The following is a 24,191-nucleotide window of genomic DNA, read 5'->3' on the forward strand; positions in this document are numbered from 1 at the left end:
ATCACTGCATTTCCAAATCCTACTCGTCCTTCAGAGTTGCACTCAAGTCTTACTTTCTGCATTAAACTATGTTGTTATATATTGGAAACATTTTTAGACCATAGAAAAGTAAAGAGATTAATATAGAAAACAATTGTGTACCATTAGATGGTTTTTATCTAATTAAAAAAATATTACTGATGGTGTTAATGTAGCTTTTCTACCTACCCCCAACATAATTCTCCTGTCCCTCTCCCCAGAAGTAAGTTGTACCTTATCGTTGGGCTGTTAGGTAGAGTTTTTCAATGGTTCTGCCCTTTTCTGGATCTCAGTTTTTTGCAAGGAGTTCAGTTCCAGCTCTATAACATGACCAGGCTGTATGGCGCCCCCACACTCGAGCATTAGAAGATCCGAAGGCGTAAAAGCAGTCTGGAGCTGCAGCTGGGCCCACCATTTTGCCTGGGAACCATTCCCCCTCTTCTGACCTCCCCAACTCCCCCTGATTCCTGTACCGTTGAACATCTGGTCCAGCTTCCAATCACTCGTTCTATACCAACTTTACGTATAGAGTGTGTATTATCTCCCGACAAACAACGAATTCTTGAAGCAGCATCATTCTCCTTTTACAGCCACCTAGAAGGTCCTCTAAGAGTTCTTACATTACAGTAGACTATACCTGTAAGCCAGTCTCTTTATGAGAGACATGTGTACAGAGAGGTGTGCCTCGCCTTATAAAACAGATGATGTCACAGCTGTCCAACAGTTATTAATAACCTACTATGGTCAAGTTAATGAACCAAGCATGATAAACCAGAAGAAATGCATAAAGATTTGGTTTCCCCACCTTGCAAAGTATCTATCTCAAATGATTATGATTCATTTTTGAAAATACACAGTTAACTAGGTCATGGTTTAAGTGTAGTAACAGCACACATGGTGTAAATTAAGGCCGTATTATTAATTTCATAACGACTTATATTTTAGGAATTATTTTTAAATATTTAGTTGTTTTTTCCCAAAAGAACCTGAAAATAAAGTGTTTGTCCAAGCAATTAAATAAGAATTGTTTACCTTACACTGAATTGTCAGTACCGTTGGCTTCTCTACCACCATTTGCAAGTGCATTATTGCGCCTCATTTTTGTGCCTAGCACTGGCAGCTGATCACCATATAGAGAAATGCCAAGTCTGGTGTTTTGGAGCCTACACAGCAGTTCCTCTCTGTGACTGTGTGTGAACACAAACCCAAGATGGCCTTCAGCTTGGATTACTGAAATGTACTTGGCTGCATATTCCATTCTGTCATCTGCACTTAAACTAAAGCAAAATAAACCAACACACATTTCAGTGAAATTCTTTGTGAATTGATCAGTCGTTTGCATTACTGATTATAGCTAGACACATTGCATTATTATACAATACACCATATTTTTACTAACACCATTTAAAATTTCACATAAAATGTCACTATAATTTTATCTCCATTAAAAATGCAATAAAGCCCGGAGTATGAATTTATCAAAGTCACAGGACTTGTAGTGATCAGTTGTCAGTCAGGAACTGAATGTCCTAAACCAAAGACCTGCTGTAATTTGGACTTCTTTTTTTCTCTATTTTCAGACACTGCAAATGGATGTAAACAGGCTGAACGTGACCTTGCTTCAGATATTCCGCCAAGGAGTGGCTGCGGCATTAGGCGTCTCCGCCCAGCAAGTCCACATCAATCGCCTCCTTGTAAGATGCCCGCGGTTCGACCCCCCAGGGTGCAGGCTTTGACCTCCACTGACAGGCTCGATAATAAAGGACACCCACACTACAGTTCTGTGGCCCCTGAGCCTAATCTGGCACACCACCTGCTTTTGTAAAGGAAGTCTTGTTGGAAAAAGCCACACCCACTTGTTTGCAGAGTGTCTATGGCTGTCTCATGCTACAATGGCGTCATTGAGTAGCTGCAGCAGACTGTTTGGCTAAATTGGAAGCTAAAATATTTGCTCTCTGACCCTTTACAGAAAACGTTGGTCAACCTTCTCGTAGTTCAAAGCTAGCCACCCTGGTAGGTAGGAAGATGGGGGCCCAAAATACCTGTCTCACCAACCTGACATGACTCCCAAAATATTCTCCCTGCGGGGATACCTTCTGTATCAGTTAAGGTGCTGTCTCCACAGTATTAAAACCCCTTCAAGTATATCGGTAGGATAAAGGATCCTGAAAGCACAAGGCAGAGGGTTTTGAATAAAGAAGAACCAATCCTTGAGGACACAGCCCAAATGGAAGGCAGGGATAGATAATCCTGGTATCTGGGGTGGGGATGGGGTGAGTCCAGAAGGCCCAGTGGAGACCACCTGTCTGTGACCACATCCTCTCCTCCTTGTTTGGGAACCTTGATGTCACCTGACTGCGTGTGCCTACTGCACTTGAAGCTGGGTTGAGCAAAGGCAGAGAGGCACATTCAAATCAGATGGTTTTCTCTTTGTAAAAAGCCAGTTACCTGAGGTTCCTGTGAAAAGGGACTTTGGAATCGTCTTACAGTTTTAAAATTGTTCTTAATTTCCACTGCAATGGGAACTCAAGCAACGATTACACGTTCTCCTTCCTTGAATGCTATGCTGCTGCCTCAGCACTTGCATTTCCAGCTGTGGAGAAGAATTCACTTTTCATTTTGGTTTAGAATGTTTCTTTCTTTCTATTTTTCTGTGTAGAGGGTGAGTTGTTTCAGTCCCCATCTAACTTTTATTCTGCAAGTCAACTATTTTCTGGGACTTACTAAGCTTGAGAAAACAAAGTTTTTAACTCAGAACCATAAAAGAGCAAATGCAGCATTCACCGACGTCCTGAAAGACGGAAATAGATTCTTCACACCCAGGGCACCTGCAGCTCAAGTGAGCCAACATGGATGAGGGGCGTCTTAGATCCAGGTTGTTATATGTACTTAGAGATCTCAGACACACTTTCATGGGTGTAGGTTAATGACATAATAGCCCTTTGCAGGGATAAAAGAGGAGTTTCCACACCCAGGGAGGGATGTGCCTGTCCTAGGAGAAGTTAGGAGCATTTCCACCTGTTTCCATGGGCAGTTCTTATAACAGGTAGAGTTCAATGCCTGAGGCAGCAGAACACGGAGACTGAGAGCATGTACTTCAGAGACAGACAGACAGACAGACAGACAGACTGTACCCCACTTCCAGCTTGGCCATGTCCCCTCCATGTGGCCCTAGGCAAACTGTTTATGTTTCTTCATTTGCAAAATGGAGATAACTCGGAGACCTGTGTCCTGGAGGAGTTTTGAGCATGAAGTGAGGTGGCAGATGTAACGCACATAGGAGCATGTTGGACGCGGCACAAGGGCTCTGTTCCTGCGTTGTTGTTATGGGTCATAAACGTGTTTCACGTCAGCGTTATGTCGTGTTTAGTCCTTGTCCGTTGTTCCCCACAAACACGGAAACGTTTTTTTCTGGATTGCTAGGAGTACGTTGGTCTTCCACTTTATCCCCTGGCTGACTTGCTGATGAATTGCATTAAAAGAAGATTTTCTGGAGGAGAGAACTCTATGTATCAAAAAGAAAAGACTAACAATGCCCTTCTCTGAGGGCACCGTGAAAGTCGTAAAGAGAATCTGCCAGTGGCAGTGGCATCTTTGTGTGAGTGTTTTGCGTGTGTGTGTGGCGTATCAGCCGCTTATGGTAAGAAGCCATCCATCTCCATTTCCGCTGGCGAGGTAACGCTAACAGGAAGGTATCTTGGTGTTACTGCACCACATGTGCACTTCTACCGAAGGTAGATGTTAACAGTGTGACATTTGGGGTGAGGAACAGGATCAGGGAAGCAGCTTCAAAGCTCCTCCAGCATCACCGTCCACAGTCCAGCCTTCACGTTAATACAGGTTATGAGAAAAGCTCGTGGAGTGGTGACATCTGATCACTGTGCTGTTATATCAGGCTTTGTTTAGTTCATTTGATTTCAAAGTGCCTCCTTAAACATAGTTACTCAGGGAACATCTGAACGATATATTTTAAAAATTTCAATATGAAATGGAAAATAAACCAGCATCCAATGAAACACAAAATCACAGATCTCGAGGTGTCGACTAATGGAAGGTGGCCATTGGAAGAGCTCAGCTTTGGGCTGGTAATATCAAGTGTACCACAGAACAGCTGACAAATGTGGTCTCCATGATGCCTTTTAGGGTGCTCGGGTTCTGATTTTCTTTAATGTTTCTAGAGGAAAAGTGAAAATATTTCCCAACGTTGTTTAAAATGTCTATTAACATCTACAAATAATCTGCTTTTACTAGGAAAAGAAGAACAGTGTTGAACTATTTGTGTCTCCCGTAAACCAGAAAGCAGGAGTCTCCGAGGCTCTGCCCTCTGAGGAAGTGCTGCGCTCGCTTAATATCAATGTTTTGCATCAAAGTTTATCTCAGTTTGGAATTACGGAAGTCTCCCCTGAGGTATGTTGTTGCGTGGTATATCGTTAAAAAATTTGCACAGTTAGCATGATGTGGTAACCCAGTCCCAGGAGGCTTCGAGATGAAAGCTATTTATTATGTTATTTGACAATAAAAATCTCCCCAAGGGTCAGAATTCTCTGGTCTTCACACTGTATGTGTTTATTCCTTAAGGAAATTCATTTTCACAAATGTTCACTTTTTGACATGTCTTCTTCGAATCTTTGTGGCCTTGTACTCTATTTTGACTTATCCAGTCAATTGTCTAGAAGAAAGGCTGTTTAGATATATTCGTCAGTTGAATACCTGAAACCAAAGTGTCCAAAAACACCCTCCAATCTTCCTTGCTCGACAGGGGTCTCCTCCTGCCTTCACTATCAAATGGTCACCAGACCATCACCTCTTTCCACAGCCTTGGAATTAATTTGAAATCTGATTTCTCTTTTGCCAAGGAATGCAATTTTAAGAACTATGGATATTTTCTTCAGAGTGTTTTCCAAATTTGGCACTTTTAAAATTTCCCCACCATCTCCACCATCCTCACTCCCTGGTGAACTCAGTCCTTTTCACTTCTCCTCCTCCGTCCCACTCTACCAAACATGCCAGTATGGTCATCGTCCTAAACACAAAGTTAAAACCACAGAATCAGAGAACTAGACCCTGAGGGAACACATGTGAACATTTTACAGATGCAGAGAGTAAGACCCACAGAAACTAAGTGACCTCATCAAAGTGGCAAGGCAGGTGAGGTGTAAATCGACATTTAAAATCTGGACATCTCTATTCCTGTCTGTTCCCCTTTGAGTAAAGCACATGGCCTCTCATTTCAGTGAACGTCACAGCTGCGCTGTAGACAGCTTTGGTACCAGCCTGAGACTGGTCTCTACTCCAGCGCGAGAGATGTGACCTCGTCGGGTGATGTAATCTCTAAGATTAAGTCTGTCTGCATAGTGTCAGCCTCCCCCAGCCTCAGTTTCTTCATATCCAAAATGGGTATAATCTTTATCTTGTAGACTTGAAATCTGAATTAAATTTTAAAGATATATATGGAAATCCTCCACGGAGTAGGCACCAAACAAATATAACTTGAGGGCAGGATGGATCAGCAGAGTGAAAACACGTTTCATCATTGACCCATGACTGTGACAACCTCCAACCAGTCTCCCTGCACTTGGTTTCCCTCCCTCCCTGCCCTCTCTGCCCCCAAGCACATGCACACCCACACACACACGCATGCACACGTGTGCATTTTCTCTCTTGCCACCAGAGTAATCGTTCTGAAAGCAGGTCTGGCCGTGCCCTCCTAACGGCGTGCTTCTTCCTGGGCTTCCTAAACGCTGCAGAAGCAAGTCTGGAATTCTTAACGTGATACATGGTCCTTCATGTGCTGGGCTTTATAATTGTTGAACAACACTCCTGGTTTGTGCTTCAGCAATTCCAAACTGAATAGGTACCAGGACACCCCACAGTGTCTCTTCCCTCCATGCTTGTGCATCTGTTGATCCGTCTGCACATCTTTCGTGCGTCAAGATCAGTCTCCTGTACAGCAAAGACTTCCCTTCCCCCCCCACACGCGTGGATGTTTGCTGCGTTCTCACTGAGCTAGGGGCAAAGCGCTTCTCCACGTAGGTCTTTACGTCCATCTCACGCTGTAGGCTCCTGAGAGCACACGCCGTGTCACTTTATCGGCGTCCTCAGGGCCTGCATACAATGTGCTCACAAACAGCCAAGCTCGGTGCCGGGTGGGATCCAAAGTCGGACAAATAAACAAATAAGCAAATACAGTATAATTGTTGCTTTCAATGAGTTTATGTTCTAATAGGGCAGATAAGATACAAACAGATAAGGAGAGTACGGGACCATGGTAATGTTACCAGCTGTGTCACGGGAGCTTTGAGGAGGAAGGGCCACCTCACGCTTCAGAGCGGCCGGGGACAGGGTCAGCCTCAGCCACAGCAGCAGACCCCTGCCCAGCCCCACCTGCACGAGACTCTGAAGGGGTCCCTTTTGTCCGTCAAACCAAACCCCATTCCCATACTCCAGGCCCTTCGAAGGCTGACTTGCACACACCTTGCCGGTGACAATTCTTCTTTAAAGTAAAAAAGACCATTGGATTAACTTGTTCTGCTTCCCATAAGCTTTCAGTGAATAATATATGCGTTCCTCCTTGTTGCTTTATTCTGAGTTTAAATGCCGTTCTGAGGGCTTTAGGAATATCACAGCTTAGTGAGTCATCCAGATTTGCGAACCACAAGAAGCTCACCATACAGAAAATTGGTTAAAATGAAGTGTGTGGGGTCCTCCAGCACATCCCAGCCTGGTGGAGCGGGGAGCTTAGCCTGACTGCCTGTTAGAGCACCACTAGCCCACAGGGACCCCGGGTTTGCACTGCACTTGAACAATCAAAGTGTAGTTGATGGTCAAAATGTGGGGTATTTTTTATGAAATTGTGGGAATCTAGAATCTAGGAAATATTACATTACAGGAGACTAAGAAGTGTTTTAATTGAATGTAGAGAGCATTTCATCAGGGACAGATGGATTGTTTGAGCCCTTTGTCCGTGGCACCTCTAGACCAGGCCACATGACGCTCTGACCTGAGCTCTAAACGCAGACACAAGAGAGCTGTGTGCAGGATCCCCGGCCCTCGGGGCTCAGACACGCACTGCGCAGACGCCCCATGAAGCAATCATTGAGAGTTGTTTAGGCTGGTGAAGGTATTCTGTGCCTCTCCCACTTTTTTATTCATCTTTGTGGTTAATGTGTGATAACAGCTTATGTCTCAACCCATTCTTTCACATTTCTATCCCATAATTATAGCTCTGCTATGGTAACATGCTTATTAACAGAAAAAAGGAATATTGGTATTTTGGGTTTTCGTCCTGTATGTGGATACAGAACATTGTGAATGATGTCTCAGAGCATCTGTTTCTAGACTTACATTAATTACTTTCAGGGAAGGATGTGTTTTTTGTTGTTGCTATTTCTTTATTTGCTTGATTTTTTTTTAATCAGAATGACTCTTGGGAAACAAAGAAAAATACCAAAGAGAGAATTGCTTTCATTTATTCATCTGTTTTCATTTCTAATCTAAGTTTCTTGGGAGAAAAAGACATTATTTCTTTTATGTATTTTTATGTGTACCTAGAATACTGTAGGCACTCAAATCTTATTTTACTATAAGATGCTCACAAAGATAAAACTGGACTTCCCCTGCCTAATAAGTCAAATCTCAGGGAAATAAAATTAAATTTATTATTTCAGTTTCTATTTTTAAATGTTTTTACAAGTTAATTAAATATCTATTGAAACAAGTTGCATTGATATTGAAAAAATGATTTAGGATTCTGTGTTGTTGTTCAATAGCAAATTACTCCAGTTTCACAGGTCTTATATTTCAAAGGTGGAAGTTACCTTCTTTAAATAACAGGCCAGTGTGCTGACTGATACTTTCATGGAATAGACACAAAGAGAAAAAAAGTGTACCAAATAAATATAAACCATAATCCATGAGTTTGGTGGTTGTTCCTTCAAACCAGGAACGTTAGCCAGCACTCTAAAGAATTACGGTCCCAGCCATACAGTGCCCAGGAGAAATGCAATCAATGTTAACATGTCAGATCATCCAGACCGAACTGTTCACCTTTTGCACAATACAGTGGAAGTTTGGCATTCATCCAACAGAACAATCCTGGTGTAGGACACATCCCCCTTATCTGCCCAAGTCAGTCAGCTAACCAGATCATTCACAACATTTCCACTTCAGTCCTGTCCTGTGTGCTTCCTCTCCCTAGAGAGATATATCTCCTGAAGCCTCTGTATCATCTCTCCTAGCCTTTGGGATCATTCCCAGCATTTGGGATCACAATTGGTTTAAAAAACAAGAAAACCATAGGGCATCAGGTTATTAAACAGGATATAGAAGAATCATTCTTGTTGATACAGGAAACTGCCCAAATTTTAAATAATAAAACAAAACAAAACCCAGCAGCTTCTTTCATAACAAAGTCAAAGGGCAAAGCAATGTAGTTATGAATAAGACATAAAGATGATACAGTGGCATTGGCTTGACCCGGCCACAGAGCCTCTGAATTACCAGACCCTCAGCCCCCGGTCAAAATATGAAAAGTGTCACGTTAAACTTATGCAAAGGTTAGACTGGAGATTGCTGTGAATTATAATCTTTTGATTTGTGGGATCCTAACTACAAACTTTTCCATTTATTATCTGGCCCTTATCAAGTTGTTTAGATCTCTGAACAAATGTGGTGCTTAGCAGCAATAGCATGACTCAGAAGGAAATCTATTTACCAGGAAGGTGCAGTGACTAAGTTCTAGGAGTTCAGAACAAGTATCTTTCTAATGCGGGTGGGGGATGGGAGTGGGAGGTTAGTTCTTCCATCATCACTGCTCTGGTTAAAAGAGAAAACAAAACAGATTTGTCTGAAGAGAAAGGAACATGTTGATGTTCTAGGAGGTGTAGAACTATAGCAGGAAAAAAAGAAATGAACCAAATCAGGTTAGGAACACAAAATCTCTTTCCACCCACCTAACCACCCCTTTTTATCCAAATTTTACGCGAACTGGAGCTCAGATCCTCATCCTTAAATTTGACAAGTTTATGCTGCCTACTTGAAGGCTTAACTAGTTTGCTTTTATAGCAAGCAAGAGGTGTTATTTAGTTGCCTGCAAAAATTTATTTCCATATTTATACCTGATTTCTACAAGAGTATTCTTTTCTATTAGTTTCCAGCTCTGTTTATACAGACATTGGAATAAAATAAGATCTGGCTGAGGTCAAAGAGTAGAAGACAGGTTGTTACTTGAACCCAAGATTTCCTTTCCAGCAGGATACTTGGTTTCTAATCATTTCATCAAGCAATTAGTTTCAGATTCTCCATCAACTTAACAGTTACATATTTTTAAAACATGGAAATTATTTCTGGTGTCTATGAATTAGTCTATGTCTTAGAAAGTAGGCAAGATATTATAGTGAGCACATCGATGTTTTACAGGCGAAAGAAATGGAAACTCAACTGCTTCCAACAATAGGAGTCCTCCTCAAGTGGTTCTGTATCACCATAGAACTCAGAGACCCTTTCGTTCTGTCTTGCTCAACTCCCCACCGAGACTTGCTTGAGTTCCAGGATCAAAGTTTTCATAAAATATTTTTACAGACAAATATTTCTTTTTGTCCTATTTACAAATGTTGAATGTATTTTGTTTTTTTAAAAGTCTTGAAAACTAATTAGCAGTGATTTCAAAGTTCAGACACCTAGAAGGACAGGTTTTGTTCAAGGATTGCTTCTTTTTTTTTTTTTTTGAGACAACTACTGTTTATTTCTCATGATTCTGCGGGTTAACGAGGATCAGCCAAGTGGTTCTTCTGTTCCACGTGGTACAGGCTGAAGTCACCCCAGCCCTTACATTGAGCTGGGAACGAACTCACCTGCCCTGGAATGCCCACTGCCCTCTCATTCTCCAGGTGGCTTTTCATCATTCAGTATCTTGTTGCTCAGGGCTTCTCAATCCTTGGAGACCATATCCGAGGACAAGCAGGTAGTCTCACTAACCGGGAAAAAGGCCGACTTTAACCACGTGGAGTTCTAGGTGCTCGGAAGAATGTGACTTGATTTAGCCTGTATATGTGCTTCCTGATTGTGGACCCTTTGGTTTCAAGCTAAAGTTTCTTTAACCATAAATCTATAAATTTCACTGAATTATAAAACTTAATTGCATTTGATTTTAGGAGATGGTTTTTTTTTTTTAAAGAATAGATGAGAAAAGAGAGGAATGGGTGAAATAAAGCCAAGCCACCCGTTCACATGCTGTTCTTGCTTCTTCTCGACCTCCCACCCCCAAGCAGTAAGCAAAAAATAAATGGAAATAAAACTATTTATTTTACCTTTTATTACCAAATAATCCTGGACTTTTTCATGTTCCCTTCTGCTTTAAATAAAATACAATATCCTAACAATTTATATGGTTGAGGTGGTACTTCAATCAGATTTCGACAAAGTAGACTGCATTTAAAAAAAAAAAAACATTTGATAAAAGAAAAAGAAGGAGGGGCCAGCCCAGTGGCACAAGGGGTTAAGTGTGCACGCTCTGCTGTGGTGGCCCGGGGTTTGCCGGTTCAGATCCTGTGCGCGCACCGACGCACCACTTGTCAAGCCATGCTGTAGTGGCGTCCCATATAAAGTGGAGGAATATGGGCACAGATGTCAGCCCAGGGCCAGTCTTCCTCAGCAAAAAAAAAAAAAAAAGAGAAGGATTGGCAGATGTTAGCTCAGGGCCCATCTTCCTCACAAAAAAAAAAGAAGGAAATGACCCTGACATTATTGCTCTGTTTGCAAATGCATCACGAGATTTTGTTTGCACCTGTTTCACTTTTGTCGGGAAGTTCAGAGCTGAATTACAGCACGTAAGCCAGGGTGTTGGTGTTGTGGGAGGGACTGAACATGGGGTAAGGAGCAGCTTCCTCAACACGGAGAAGAGCAGAACTCTCTTACCTGTGAAGCAGGTAATTTCCGAGAGAGGCAGCGGGACACTTGCTCCTGACAGGAGGTACACAAGCTCCCCGTGTGTAAGGAGGCACTGCCTTGTCTTGGATGCGCTGGCAGCAGCTCTGGCAGTGGGGGTGTAGGTGTGTTCTACTGCGCTGAATGGAATAAATCTAAAAATATGCTTAGTGTCTGATAAGAGCGCCAGTCTCCTCAAGCCCTCATTTAACGTCGGACTTTCTGTTTTGCTTTTAAAGAAAAATGTTTTACAAGGGCAGCATGAAGCGGACAAAATCTGGAGCAAAGAAGGATTTTATGCTGTTGTCATTTTTCTCAGCATCTTTGTTATTATAGTAACGTGTTTGATGGTAAGTTTTCTTCTTTATGTATTTTATTCTCTGCTGAGCCCACTGCTTAATGGTATTTGATACATTGCCATTCAAATGAATGCTGAAAAGACTGGAAACTCTGATACTGTTAGATGAGGAATATCTCATGTCTGACAGAAGAGTCACAGCTGAAGGGAAAACTGCAGAACTGTGGACGCTGAGCTGCAGAATAAGCCGTGATTGCAGCGAGGCTTTTGGTGACTTGATCAACCCTGAGAAGGAAGGTCACTGAGCCCACAAAGTCACTAAAGTCTCACAGCATGCTCCAGGCTGACTTTATTTCTTCTTTTATGTCTTTGGGAACTCAGGAAAAATTTTAAAAAGAAATATGTCTTGGGGGAAGCTTACTCCTTAGAGAGGGTTTGATTTCCTTATTCTTAAAGAGCTTGAAAGCATTCTATGAAATTCTAGGCATGAAAAGGAGACGATTATAGACTCAAAGGCTGAACAATCTAATACCGGCTGATTTTTAGGTGAATGAATAATAAAAAAGGCATAAAAGTGTACACGGCAAATAGCTCTGAAAACTACAAATTATAAATGTGTAGCCTTTAAAAGTACATTTCTAATTAAAAAAAAATAGAACCCAAAATAAACCTAAACCCACTAAACTAGGCAGTGCTACTTGGTATTGAATGAGTTAACAGTTACCTTTCCAATAGAATGATAAGATTTTCTGTTCTCTTGAAAATTCTGGGATGTAACTTAAAATATTTGAACTTTACAAATGAATTTTAATATTTTTTCTGTATACTATGTTCGGTTTAATTTTTCACATTTTTAGAAACCTTCTTTCTTTAGTTTTTAAATGCCTCAAAAAAGACATCCTGTTATTTATTCTTTCTGTGCTCAACAATAGTGTCTTATTGGATTTTGCTCATTTGTGCTCCCCCTGCCAGCAAGGGGCTTATGTTAGAAAGATCAGGCTCAGTTTGGAAAGACAGGCTGAGTGTGTCTAAACTTGAAGGATATAGAACATGAAGGCCTTAAGTAGGGTGAAGACCGGCATGTTTCCTTGAGTCTGAGTACAGGAGGCAGCCAGAGCGCCCTAAAGCTCCCATCATAATGAGTTCAGGGGCACCTCCTATGGGCCAGGCATTAAGAAAGAAGATTTCTAAAAATTGTGACACAATAAACAAAAGAATCACATAAGAATTGAGTAAGAAAATGGAGTTTTATATATATGAAATGATGGAGATTAAGAAAAAAGAATTTTAATGAGAGAAAGTTGGAGGTTTTATGGAAGTCGTGGCAGAGACCTCTGGGCACATTCCAGTACTTTAGGGATGTGGCTGTTCTGGTTGTTCTGGTTAATTGCACTTTAAAATATGTGGTTCCTCTTTTCTTAACACCGGGAATCTTGAGGGCTGTTCTCTGTCTTGTCAGTCACAGTTAGGATGTTTTTCTCTGCACGGGTGAAAACAGATGAGAGGAAGGAGAATAGACAGAGGTAGAGAGTGATGAGAAATGGAGATTGTTCAGGGGTAAAGGGTAAGATTCAGAAGAGCGAGGATAGGGAAGGACAGAAGCGGGGAAGCGGACTCCTGAGCAGCTGCGAGCACAGAGGGCAGAGGAGCAGAGTGGAGCCTGCTCTCACCCTGGAGGATGCGCTCCAGATAAATCCCATGTGACGCACTGGTCTCAGGGCAGGACCTGTGGTAGCCACACCCTCAGCCACTGGGGGCGGGGACAGCTCTTCCTTTCCCAGTATTTGCAAAGCACCAAGGTAAAAGTCAGAAACTGAGGTAAGTCTGCTCCAAAGATACTAGGACAAATCGAGAAGGGAATGTTTCAAAAGCTTAGGTGAGCTCTGTCTACTGGGTCGGTAGGTCGACCCATCCATTCAGTCCACAAATTCCTGCACAGGATCCACGATGGGGCTGTGTTGGCGCTGAGGGCAAAGGAGAGACCAAGAAGATAAGGTCCTGCTCTCACGAGGCCTACACTCTAGAGGGGACACAGGCAAAGAATAAGTTAGTATTTTTAAAAATCAAATTGTGAACATACTGTATGATTCCAAAAATATGACATTCTGGAAAAAACAAAACTATAGAGACAGTGAAAAGATCATTGGTTGCCAGGGTTTGGGGGGAAGGATGAATTGGGGGACACAGCAGATTTTGGGGGCAGTGAAACTATTCTGTATGATACTGTAACAGTGACTACATCACATTATGAATTTGTTAAAACCTTCAGAACATACAACACAAGAGTGAGCCCTGATCTAGAAGATGGACTTCAGTTAATTATCATGTATCAGTATTGGCTCATCAATTGTAACAAATGTAACCACACTAATGCAGGGTGTTAGTAATAGGGGAAGGTATTTAGGGAGGAAGGGAAGGGGGGCATATGAGAACTCTGTACTCTGCTCAGTTTTTCTGTAAACCTAAAACTGCTCTTAAGAAACAAAGTCTATTAATTTTTTTAAAAAATTCAAGTCATGTTAAGTGCCACGAAGAGAGAACATACTGTTTGTGAGTGAAGCAGAGCACTCTGAGACGTGTGAAAACGTGGGGAAGAGCCCCCTGGCAGAGGACAGGCCGTGGGACAGCTGAGGCGGGCATGCTGAGCCTCTCCGGGTTCAGGAGGAAGCGGAGAGCCGAGGGTCAAGCAGAGCTTCATGGGATCTGATGGGTGCACGTGAGAGATCACGGTCTCTGCTGTGGAGAGTGGGTGGGCAGAGCACGAGGGGAGGGGAGGGAGTAGAGGACTCTCCTGCAGGCTGCTGTATAGCGGATGAAACAGACAACAGTGGCCCCGGGTCGAGGGGAGAAGGGAAGAGTTGGGACGTATCTGCAGGTAGGGCTGACAAGACTCACTGTGCACGGATTCTCAGGGGAAGGAGAGAAAGAAATTAAGGCTGACTCCTAGGAGATTTGGCTGACTACCTGGGAGGGTGCTCCCATCTCCTGGAGGTGGGGAGTAGGGAGAGAGAAGCAATACTTTTGATTTGTACTCCAATAGTCCTTGAATAAATAAAAGAAAGAAGTAGACTGACATATTTCAAACACTATCTTAAATTTTAATACGAAAGTGTCGCTTTAAAAACTAACAGAGGAACCAACAGTACATAGAAAGGAATTAACATTGATAGAAAAATAAACGCTACCTAATTGACAAGATTAAGGTGAATTTAAGTTTATCTGATGCAACTTAACCTCTAACAAGTCAGCAGTTCCCATTCAGGGGCTCATCACATGTGATTCTCTAAAATAAGCTTGTCTTTGTAAACGTTCCAATGTTTTGATAATGATCTTGATCTAAGGTAGATTTCTTACTTGCATCTCTCAGGAATGAGAGATGATTCTCAAACTTTTGTGATTCTCAAACACATATATTCTGATTATGTTTCCCATAATTTTGTTGATTCCATGGCAAAGGAAAAGATATTACTCAGAATGTTCTCTCTGGCATTAATTACAGTTTTGAAAGATCAAATACTATTATTTGCATCCAGCCTTCCTACACAGCATAGAAATGAAAAGTGTGTGGCTTTGTTATGAATTCATACAGGTAAATTGCTGTAATGGTAGATTAAGTGTGCTATATAAGAATAACATAAGGCTTGGCAAAATTTTTGAAATGTGGCATATTGTTTACTTTCCTTAAAATAAAAAAAAAATTATGTTGCCAGGCATAAAATTAGACATGCGTGACATTTTCAAAAGTGTGAGTTATTTAGCACCTCTCAAATGTGAGTGTAGAGTGGGTGGAGCGACAAATAGATAAATATAATTTTCCAAGAAAGAATGTGTGGGCAATTTCCAATCCATTCAGTCTGTTTTAGGTGGAGGAAATTTATTACTAAGAAGAATTGGTTCTTAAACTTGAATAAATAATAGAAAGAACACCATTTATCACCTACATCAGACCTTCAAATGTACTTAGATGTTTATTAACAGGTGCAAAGGTATTTATGAAATGTAGGTAGCAATGTCTACAAGGCACATTGCTTCTGGAAAGCAATTTTAGAAAACACATAAAAACCGATGTTTGGGTCAGTAAAAGCTCTGGCATATTAGACCCACAGAAGGGCCATCCATATGTCATGCAAAGAGTTCCTCTAGTGACGAGCTTGGTAGCTGAGGCAGGAAATCCTGTATCAGACCCCCTGCTGCAGCCTGAACATCACACAGTACATACATGTCAAGGTGGGCATACACAGCACGCTTTTCTAATTTGCTACCTGTAGTCCCTGAGGACTGAGGGAGATGGGACTAGATTCTTAGCTGGAATTATTTGGTTACGGAACCATGTTCCAAAGTAGGCATATGTCTCGAACTAATTTGCAGTTTTTTTCTGTGTTAATAAAAACCATTTAGCTAAGAATACAACCCTCTAATAATAATAAAAAAATAATAGTAACAATAATAATAGTTTCATTCATTGCACACTAACTGGTACTAAATTTACTGCCTGATGCTAAACACTTAATACATTTTTTAAACCATTTTATTGACATACAAAAAACTGTACATATTTAATGTATACAACTTGATGAGTCCAGAGATAAGATACACCCGTGAAACCACAATCTATGCCATAAACCTCTCCATCACCTCCAAAATTTCCTCTCACCCCCTTTGTTTATTATTATTATTATTTTGTGTTGTTATAAGAACACTTAACATAAGATCTACTCTCTCAGCAAATTTTTAAGTAAACAGTACAGTGTTACTAACTATAGGCTCTAGGCATAAACACTTGTTGTATTTCAGCTTCCTAATTTTAGGGATGAGGGAACCAAGATTCAGAGAAGATAAGTGACTTGACAAAGAACATACAGTGGGTGGGTTTTGGGGGGACAGGGGGTGTCTGAGAGGAGGGGATGAAATTCAAACCCAAGTCTATCTGGATTAAAGTCTGGGCTCTTTGCCATGATCCATGTATAGAGGAGTTAAACCCCGGCTTCTTTAAATCCTCTCACTCTATCTCGTGAGCAACTATTTCTGGCCACAAAGGGTCCAGTAACAGATGAGAAGGCCCATGTTAACCAGAGACATCACCCCAGGCGGGACTGGTACCACACCCGCTGTGGACACGTCTCTGAGCGTCCTGTACTGGACGTGACTCTTACACCTCCGTCTCTCCTGGAAGCCTGTGAGTTCCCAGAAGCCAGGGCTGTGTGCTGTTTTTTCATCCAGGGTAGTTTCTGGAACATAGTAGCAATTGATTCACGTTTATTCAACCGAAAGAAATGGATGAGTGAACTCTTTCAGAGTAGCTGTGAAGAAGGAGTGCTGTGGACCGTCAATTAGCGACATCATTTTAAAATCTGAACATACTTTAATCCAAACATGTGTTTTTTGTGTTACTTACTTATGAGATTTTCTAAATGGAAATTATAAGCTGCAAAAGAGCGTATGGGATTTCTTCAGGTTCTTCTCGTTTCAGTGTCCCTCTGGTTCCCTTCTTCCCCCTATTCTCTTTTCCTCTTGCTGTCTTTGACTTGCACAGCTCCTCTCCTTCCATATTCCTCCCTCTTCTCCTTTTCAAACGATCAGGTGACTCCATTGCCCCCCAAGGGTCAAACACAAGCTCTTAGAGGTAAAGTCAGAGGCGTTGACTAGCCACTGCTCTGGTAAGCTCTTAGGTGCATTCACATGGAGAAATATGCGTGCGCTGTGTTCCAGACCTCAGTCTGTACGGAGAGAAATCTCTGCTGCCCTTTTCCAGAGGCTTTGGGAAGAGGACGTGGGGATTTAGAGGAAACAGTGGAGTGAATGATCACAGGTCTAAGACAGAACCTGGATTCTGGACTTTATTTCTAACTTTCCACAGATCATTCAACCATTCTGGGTTTAAATGTGAAATGAGGAGATTAAACCAGAGGATTTCTAGATCCCCCACACCAGTTTCTCAACAACAGCACTGTTGACATTTGGGGCTGGACACTTCTACTGGGGGAAGAAGGACCGTCCTGTGTGTTATGGGGTATGGCAGCATCCCCGGCCTCTGCCCACGAGATGCCAGCAGCCTCCACCACATACCCTCGTATGACAACCAAAACCATCTCCAGCATTGCCAAATGTCCCGTGAAGGGTAAAATCCCCACAGCTGAGAACCAGTGCCTTACAGGTTAATCCACAACAGCCACCCTGCCACCAGCGAGTGACCTCTTCAGTCCTTTCCACATCTTGTCAGACAGCCCAGTCCCTCTCCTGAGTAGTTTTAATTTTTTTTTTTTTTTGAAGATTGGCCCTGGGCTAATGTCTGTGCCCATCTTCCTCTATTTTTTGTATGTGGGACACTGCCACAGCATGGCTTGATCAGTGGTACGCAGGTCCCCACCCAGGATCCAAACCCGTGAACCCAGGGCTGCCGAAGAGGAGCCACTGAGTTTAACCACTACACCACCAGGCCGGCCCTCCTGGGTGTTTTTAAACAGTGACTTACAAGCATGATACATTCTCCACGTTCTGCTTTTCCCTAATTCAAGATGCAGAAATCATTTTGTACACATGCTGCATAGAGACGGATCAAGAAGTTGACCTCTAACCAGAGAAGAAGGAGACAGGTGGCTGTAGAACTCGTGATGAAGGTTCCTCGTCAAGAGCATCAGCTCGTGGACGGTGAGGAGGACTGTGGACCAGAGCTTGTTTCACAGAATGAAACCACAAAAGTGGCCTGTCGAGAACTGCTGAGAAGGCAGCATCTTCTTGGCTTTCTCATTTCCATTTTTGAAATAAGCTTCTCCAAAACCCACTTAGTGTCAGGCATCTTTTTCTTCTTGTGCTGTAATATCTGTCATGAGAATGCTTAGAACCCATTGTTTACAATAATCTAAGATTCAGCTTTACCCTACCAGAGTCACCAAATGCCACCAGCACAAAGGTTTCCAGGTTATGAGCACGTGAGCTGACACAAAAGACAACAAGGAGTCCCCTTAGTTTCCTGGGAGTTCAATTTGTAGCAGGCATTTCTGGTCACACCTCACGTGCACATCGTCCTTTTCCTCACAGAGAGCTTTCAACCCACGAAGATGGGCTGTGAGGTCAGGTGGCGCCGAGGCCCAGCAGTGTGACTCCAGAGGCCATCTTCAGGATGGTGACGTGGGGGCCGCAGCAGAGGTGACGCGGGGGTGGGAGAAGCCCAGACCTGCAGTCAGACCTGGGTCGGGCTCGGCGCTGCCCTGCCAACTGCTGACTCTGGGCAGCCGTGCTCTCTAGCTGGACCGCGAGTTCTTTAATGTGTAATTGGGTCAGAAGGACCTCTAGTGACCGTTCCATCTCCAGTTCCCTCCGGATCCCTAATCAAAACGTCACCAAACCTACATTCACCCCTGTTTTTTACCTCTGCCCACCCCAGTCTTCTTTCTTGCTGGACTGAGATGTTGGACCTGAGACATAACTAATTTAGTCTTCACTCTGTGTTTAAGTAATTCCACTCCCTTTTATATCACAATTTCTCGCTCTTCAGTTTTAATTTTGAGTCATCTCTTTACTCAAAAATTTGAGTAAATTTTTTTCAGGAAGGGACCTTGCGTATTTGAGAAACTCTTTCTGTTGGCTTCATACACACGAACATCAATTTATCTAGTTGTGGGGTTCATGCATCCTCTGTAATAGGCATTTTTTTCTCAAAGCCGTGAAAATTGCTCCATTTTCTTCTCACATTTACTATTCTTTCAATTGACATACATTTTTCTTAAACTGAGAACTTTCCTCATTCCATATCCCTAATTCCCTTGGAAGGGGGTACAGTCCGTTCTGTTCACAGCGGCTGCTCTGGACCTCTCACAAAGCTACGTGGGCACTCCACGGGAGAGAGTTGTGAGCGGCTCGCTTCTCCTCGTTCATTCTGCTTTATCATTCATGGTGACTTCTCTGACTTCCGTAACCTATCTTTTCTCTTGTTTTTGTCTTCATTTATTTATCCTTCGGCCCTACACTCCACGAGTCTCTCAACTTCACCCTCTGTACCACTGATTGTGTTTTCTGCATTCTCAGTTCTGTTCTTTATTGCTTGCAAAGATTTACACACTGCCACTGAGTTTTCAGTTCTTTGAATTCTTTTCTTTTTAATCTCAATCTGATACCTTTTTGTGTGTGTGTGAGGAAGATTGGCCCTGGGCTAACATCTGTGCCCATCTTCCTCTACTTTATATGGGGGACACCACCACAGCGTGGCTTGATAAGCAGTGCGCAGGTCCGTGCCTGGGATCCAAACTCATGAACCCTGGGCCACCAAAGTGGAGCATGCGAACGTAATCATTATGCCACTGGGCGGCGCCCCTGATTCTTTTTTTATAATCTTATTATGTTAAACAGACTTCTTTTACCACTATATTTTGAGAATACTGGACAAATATTTTCTAAATTTTCCCTGAAATAAATTATCAAAGGTACTTATTTCCTTCACATTTTCAGTTGAATACTTTCCTAATTTTCTTTTCTGTTTATTCACCCTTTTATAAGAAAAAAACATAACTGGACTTTGTATCTTTCCAGTAGATTTCAAATAGAGAGATTACTAGAATTTAAGGAAACTTTAAAAAAAAAAAAAGGAAAGAAAGAATTAGCCTCACGACTGGTTAAAGTAAATGCGATTGAAAAGAGCCATGATAGCCCCTCCCCCAAAATAGCTCTCACTCAGCTAATGGATTCCAGAAATGAGACAGGGGCTCCACCGTCCTAAGTCTCTGTAAGATGCAGACACTCTAGTGCTATAACTGCAGGTAACGGGCTAGGTCAGCCTTTCCCGTGAATTCACTCAAGTTACCTCTTGAGGACAGGCTTGAAGGAACTCAAGGACATCCAGTTTCTACAGGAATCAGAGTAGAGGAGTCGGCATCAAGGGAAAAGAAAAAATGTCAAATCATCACATTGTATACTGTAAACTTATACAATGCTGTGTGTCAATTATATCTCAATAAAACTGGAAAAAATAAAATGAATTTTAAAAAGTAATAAATAAATAAATTTTTATAAGAGAACAGGAAAAAAAGGCCATAAAAAGGGAATCCTGAGGGCAGGAAAGACGAACTTCACTCACCTCACAGTTTCATCCACTGGAGGTTCCAGCAAAGTCTCCAATTCTTTTAAAAGTTTAAAAGTGAAGATCCTACCATTTCTGAATTGAATTAGCCATTCCAGAAAGAACTCTGAGAACGGAGGAAAGTGATACTTTTGCTTTTCTCTGCATGTATTAAAAATTGAAAGGGAAAGGATAAGAAAGAAAATTCTGGTTGTCCAAATGATTCTTTGATAGATGCCCCAAATTTAATGTTTTCAAGTATTTACCAGATACTCAAGTTAATATATGACTAAGTAGATATTTACCAACATAAGAAATTATGGTTTGTAGCATAACTATCCTTTCATTAATATTTTGCAAGACTTTCTTCTTACACGTTGTGTTGGGTGCCAACCTCTTTTTCTATAAATATCTTAAGCCCATATTTCATGGCTATTCCTTCTATAAGCTTCCATGTCAGTCATTTCAAGTAAAAGCTTACGTGGCTTACATGTGATCACACTGACACCTGGCACTTCTATAAAATTAACAAATTTCTTTTGAATATATATTTGAGGAATAGATTCATGTACATATATATTAATATGTTGGTGCACCATAACTGGAAATACCAAGTGTATCCTTTTGAGAAAAATCTCAATGCCTCAAAACTGAGGAGTCATCCTAGAGGGCTTTACTTACTGGTACTGTCATTAACCCTTTATTTTGGGTTGTCTTCTAGATTGGGGTGGAGGAGACTACACTTTGTTGTTGACTGAAAAAATGTGACAGGAGCCCTTATATCTCCTTCTATAGATTCTTTACAGAATAAAAGAAAGGTTTCAGCTTTCCTTGAGACAAGATAAGGAGAAAAATCAGGAGATCCATCTGTCACCCATCCCGTTACAGCCGGCACAGTCTGAGGGGAAGACGGTCAACAGCATGGTCCAGCCTGAGCGGCCCCCGAGGGTACTGACTGTGGCCGTGGACCCTCAAGGCCGGTACGCTCCTGAGATCAAAGCCACCGCCTCTGTCTGCCCTTCTCCTTTGAGAATGAAGCCCATAGGACTTCAGGAGAGGTAAGCGTTTCTATACCCCTACATGTTGCTTTTTTGTTTTTAGAGGGTTCACCAACCGAAAAGGACAGAACTAGAGATGATTGGCATGTCGGGCAGAATTGTTCACCACCTAGTAGACGCCGGGAGCAGGTGGTCTTTCTTGTCCCCAAAAGAGTCTAGCTGTTTTACCAAAAATCTTTTGTGACATCTGATTCTGTTAAGCTGGTGTAGACCCAAATCAGGGTCTTCTTGAACTTCTGGACAGCTTCTACAATCATTTACTGAGTGCTTTCTGGGGGCCACTCACCTAACATAGCACTATCTTGTTTAATTGTCATCAAAATCCTGGTAGATAGAAGGACTGGGAATAAACAGGTTATTTCTCACCAAAGACCCCATTGTTTGGAATAAGGCAGAAACAGTCAATGCCACAAATTAAATATTTTATAAAGTTTTCCCTCTGCTTTCTTTGAGAAAAACAAACAGTAAATATCTCAAGACCCATGATGTTATTTTTGTTGCCCCACCTGCCTTTGTGATGTACTTACACTGATTCACTCCCATTTAAAACAAATCCAACAAATGAAAACTAGGACATGCAAAATACATACAGAAGGGGCTAATTCTTTGCTTCTCCAAAAATATTATGTAAAGCTTTCTCATGGTATTTCTTAAAATAAGAAGCTTCGTGTTTATATTTAAAATATGATTGCTATTATATCCAACATCACACGTCAGGGTCGTGGGGGAATTGAGAAGTTCTCAAGGTTCATTCTCCTCTTATTTACCTGTATCTCCATTTTCTTTCACTGTCATTTTTGTTGCCTTATGTTTTTAGATGACATATATCAATTTTTATTATATTTCCCATCTCACACACACACACACACCTCCCAGCTCTTCAGAAAATACAGTCTGGGGCTCTAAGCACTGCAGAAGACCAAGTTGGTCCTTCAGATTTCTTTGAAAATGTTGTCAAAGAACAATGAATGCCATGGAAAGAAAGGGATTTGCTGTGGTGACTTCCAAAGTCCTGTGAAGGGAGGACACTGACCCCATAACTGAAAGGAAATGGAGCAATCGAGTCATTCTTTTTACCTCCTCCCCCCAAAACACTTGTCGGTTTCCTGATGGATCCACGTGGGTCTCCATGGACCATTCTCTCGCTTGGACACCGCTAATTGCTGTCTGGGCTGCAATCTGGAAAGGTAGACAAGCTGGAACTTTCTCCCGAGGCTAGCCATGAGTCAGGAGGACGGGATTCCAGACCCAGCCCTGCCATGTCTGGATGAGTGGGTCCGTGAGTCATTCTCCTATCTGGGGCACGCTTTTTCTGTTATGAAGGGGTTAAACTTGACTTCTTTCCCTCCTTCAGGTTCTTTTACTGTTGTTACCTGACTTAGTGTTATGCACTTATGTTTGCTTCAGAGAGAAACCTTGAGGCAGACGTCTGAGGTTGGTGGTGTAGCAAGGGCAGGATGGCAGAAAAGATCTGCTCACATGAGGGCAATAAGGGGTCCTTTTCTGTAGAAGGTTTAAAGATGATAATAACACTGACTAAAGTCAGACTACTTTTTATATCATCATGCAGCACAATCTTAAGCAAGGTCCGTGGTTGAATCCTCTGGGGAGTACCAAGTCCTGTCATCCCCCCCTTTGAAGGCCACTGCTGGGCATGTGTGAATTTCAAGGAGCATAAGGTTAAGATATCTTTATTCACTTAAGTGAAGGGAATGTTTGAGTAGAGAGAGTGCAGGGATACGGTCTCGCTCATCTCTGTGGTCCACCGGGGGCCCTAGCAGAGCAAGTGTGCAATCAGTGCTAAAGGGATTCCCTGGCCCTGGTCTACAGACCTCCCTGCATCCCCATCCATTGCCTTCCACCTCCTTCCCACCTCAGAGCAGGAGGAAGCTATTTCCTCCACAGAGGCTCCAGGTCCTTCCCTCCCAACCCTGAGAACTACCCCCATCAATTTCCCTCCTCTATTTCCAACTGCAGCCTCTTTGCTGATGCTGACCCCCAGCGTAGAAAAAGGCTCTGGTTTGTATCTTTAACTCAGTTCTCTCTCTGGTTCTTGTCTTTCTTTCTCAGATGTGTCTTAAATGAGCAGAGCATATTTGTTACCTCACTGGTCGTCTTCAAACGCCCATCCTCACTATTTCTCTCACATGTGCTTGCCAAGTTTATCAGCAGTCTAACCACCAAGTCCAAAGCACATGTCCTGTTTCTTTTCACATCCAGCACTAATGCCTACTTCCTGTTTGAAACTCTCTCTTCCTTTGGCCTTGAGGACTTTATTTTTCCAGTTCTTGAGGGGCTACCTTTCAGCTCCCACACAGACTCCTTCAGAGTTTCATCAGAGAGGTAGATGGAGCTGGAGGCACTTCTTTAAGAATCATCTGTGTGAAAGGCAGTGAGAGAAGAAGTGGTTGTGGTTGGACCACCCAGGGAGGAGAGAGAGGTCCGAAGGTGAGGAGTGGAGTGAGGAGCAGGAAAGGACACGGAGAGGGAAACTCCAGCATCACTTTCTCTTGGAAGCCTTTCCAACCTCCCTCTTCTCGGCCGCCTTCTTCCCCTAGCCGCCTCACCCTCACGGACTCGGCTGCCTCTCTCTGCTCCCTCTACCCTGTCCCATACCCCTGTGTGCAGACAGCATTCATAGACTTCTCAGGTGTAGGTAAAATGTTCACTTACTAATCTGTCTTACCCCATAGGCTCTAAGCTTCTTGAGAGCACATTTATGATTTAATTGTCTCTTGCGTATAGAACATCATTCCTGCAAAGCAAGAGCTCCTGGAAATAACATGCTTGAATGAATGAATGAATGAATGATCTCAGGCCACTCCCTGTAGTTGCAGGGAGA

The 24,191-nt window shown here is 42.4% G+C and overlaps 1 protein-coding gene across 1 annotated transcript in view; it reads left to right on the forward strand.

The window, feature by feature from the left end:
• The window catches only part of PTPRR (protein tyrosine phosphatase receptor type R), a 226,120-nt gene that overhangs the window by 114,000 nt on the left and 87,929 nt on the right, over window positions 1-24,191 (forward strand). Inside the window, exons 3-6 of the mRNA XM_058559189.1 lie at window positions 1,599-1,712; window positions 4,270-4,425; window positions 11,181-11,291; window positions 21,087-21,349. Coding sequence (XP_058415172.1) covers window positions 1,599-1,712; window positions 4,270-4,425; window positions 11,181-11,291; window positions 21,087-21,349 — 644 coding nt within the window. The remainder of the gene's footprint in view (window positions 1-1,598; window positions 1,713-4,269; window positions 4,426-11,180; window positions 11,292-21,086; window positions 21,350-24,191) is intronic.

This window comes from Diceros bicornis, chromosome 17, assembly GCF_020826845.1.
Source record: "Diceros bicornis minor isolate mBicDic1 chromosome 17, mDicBic1.mat.cur, whole genome shotgun sequence".
In the NCBI taxonomy this organism is placed as follows: Eukaryota; Metazoa; Chordata; class Mammalia; order Perissodactyla; family Rhinocerotidae; genus Diceros; species Diceros bicornis.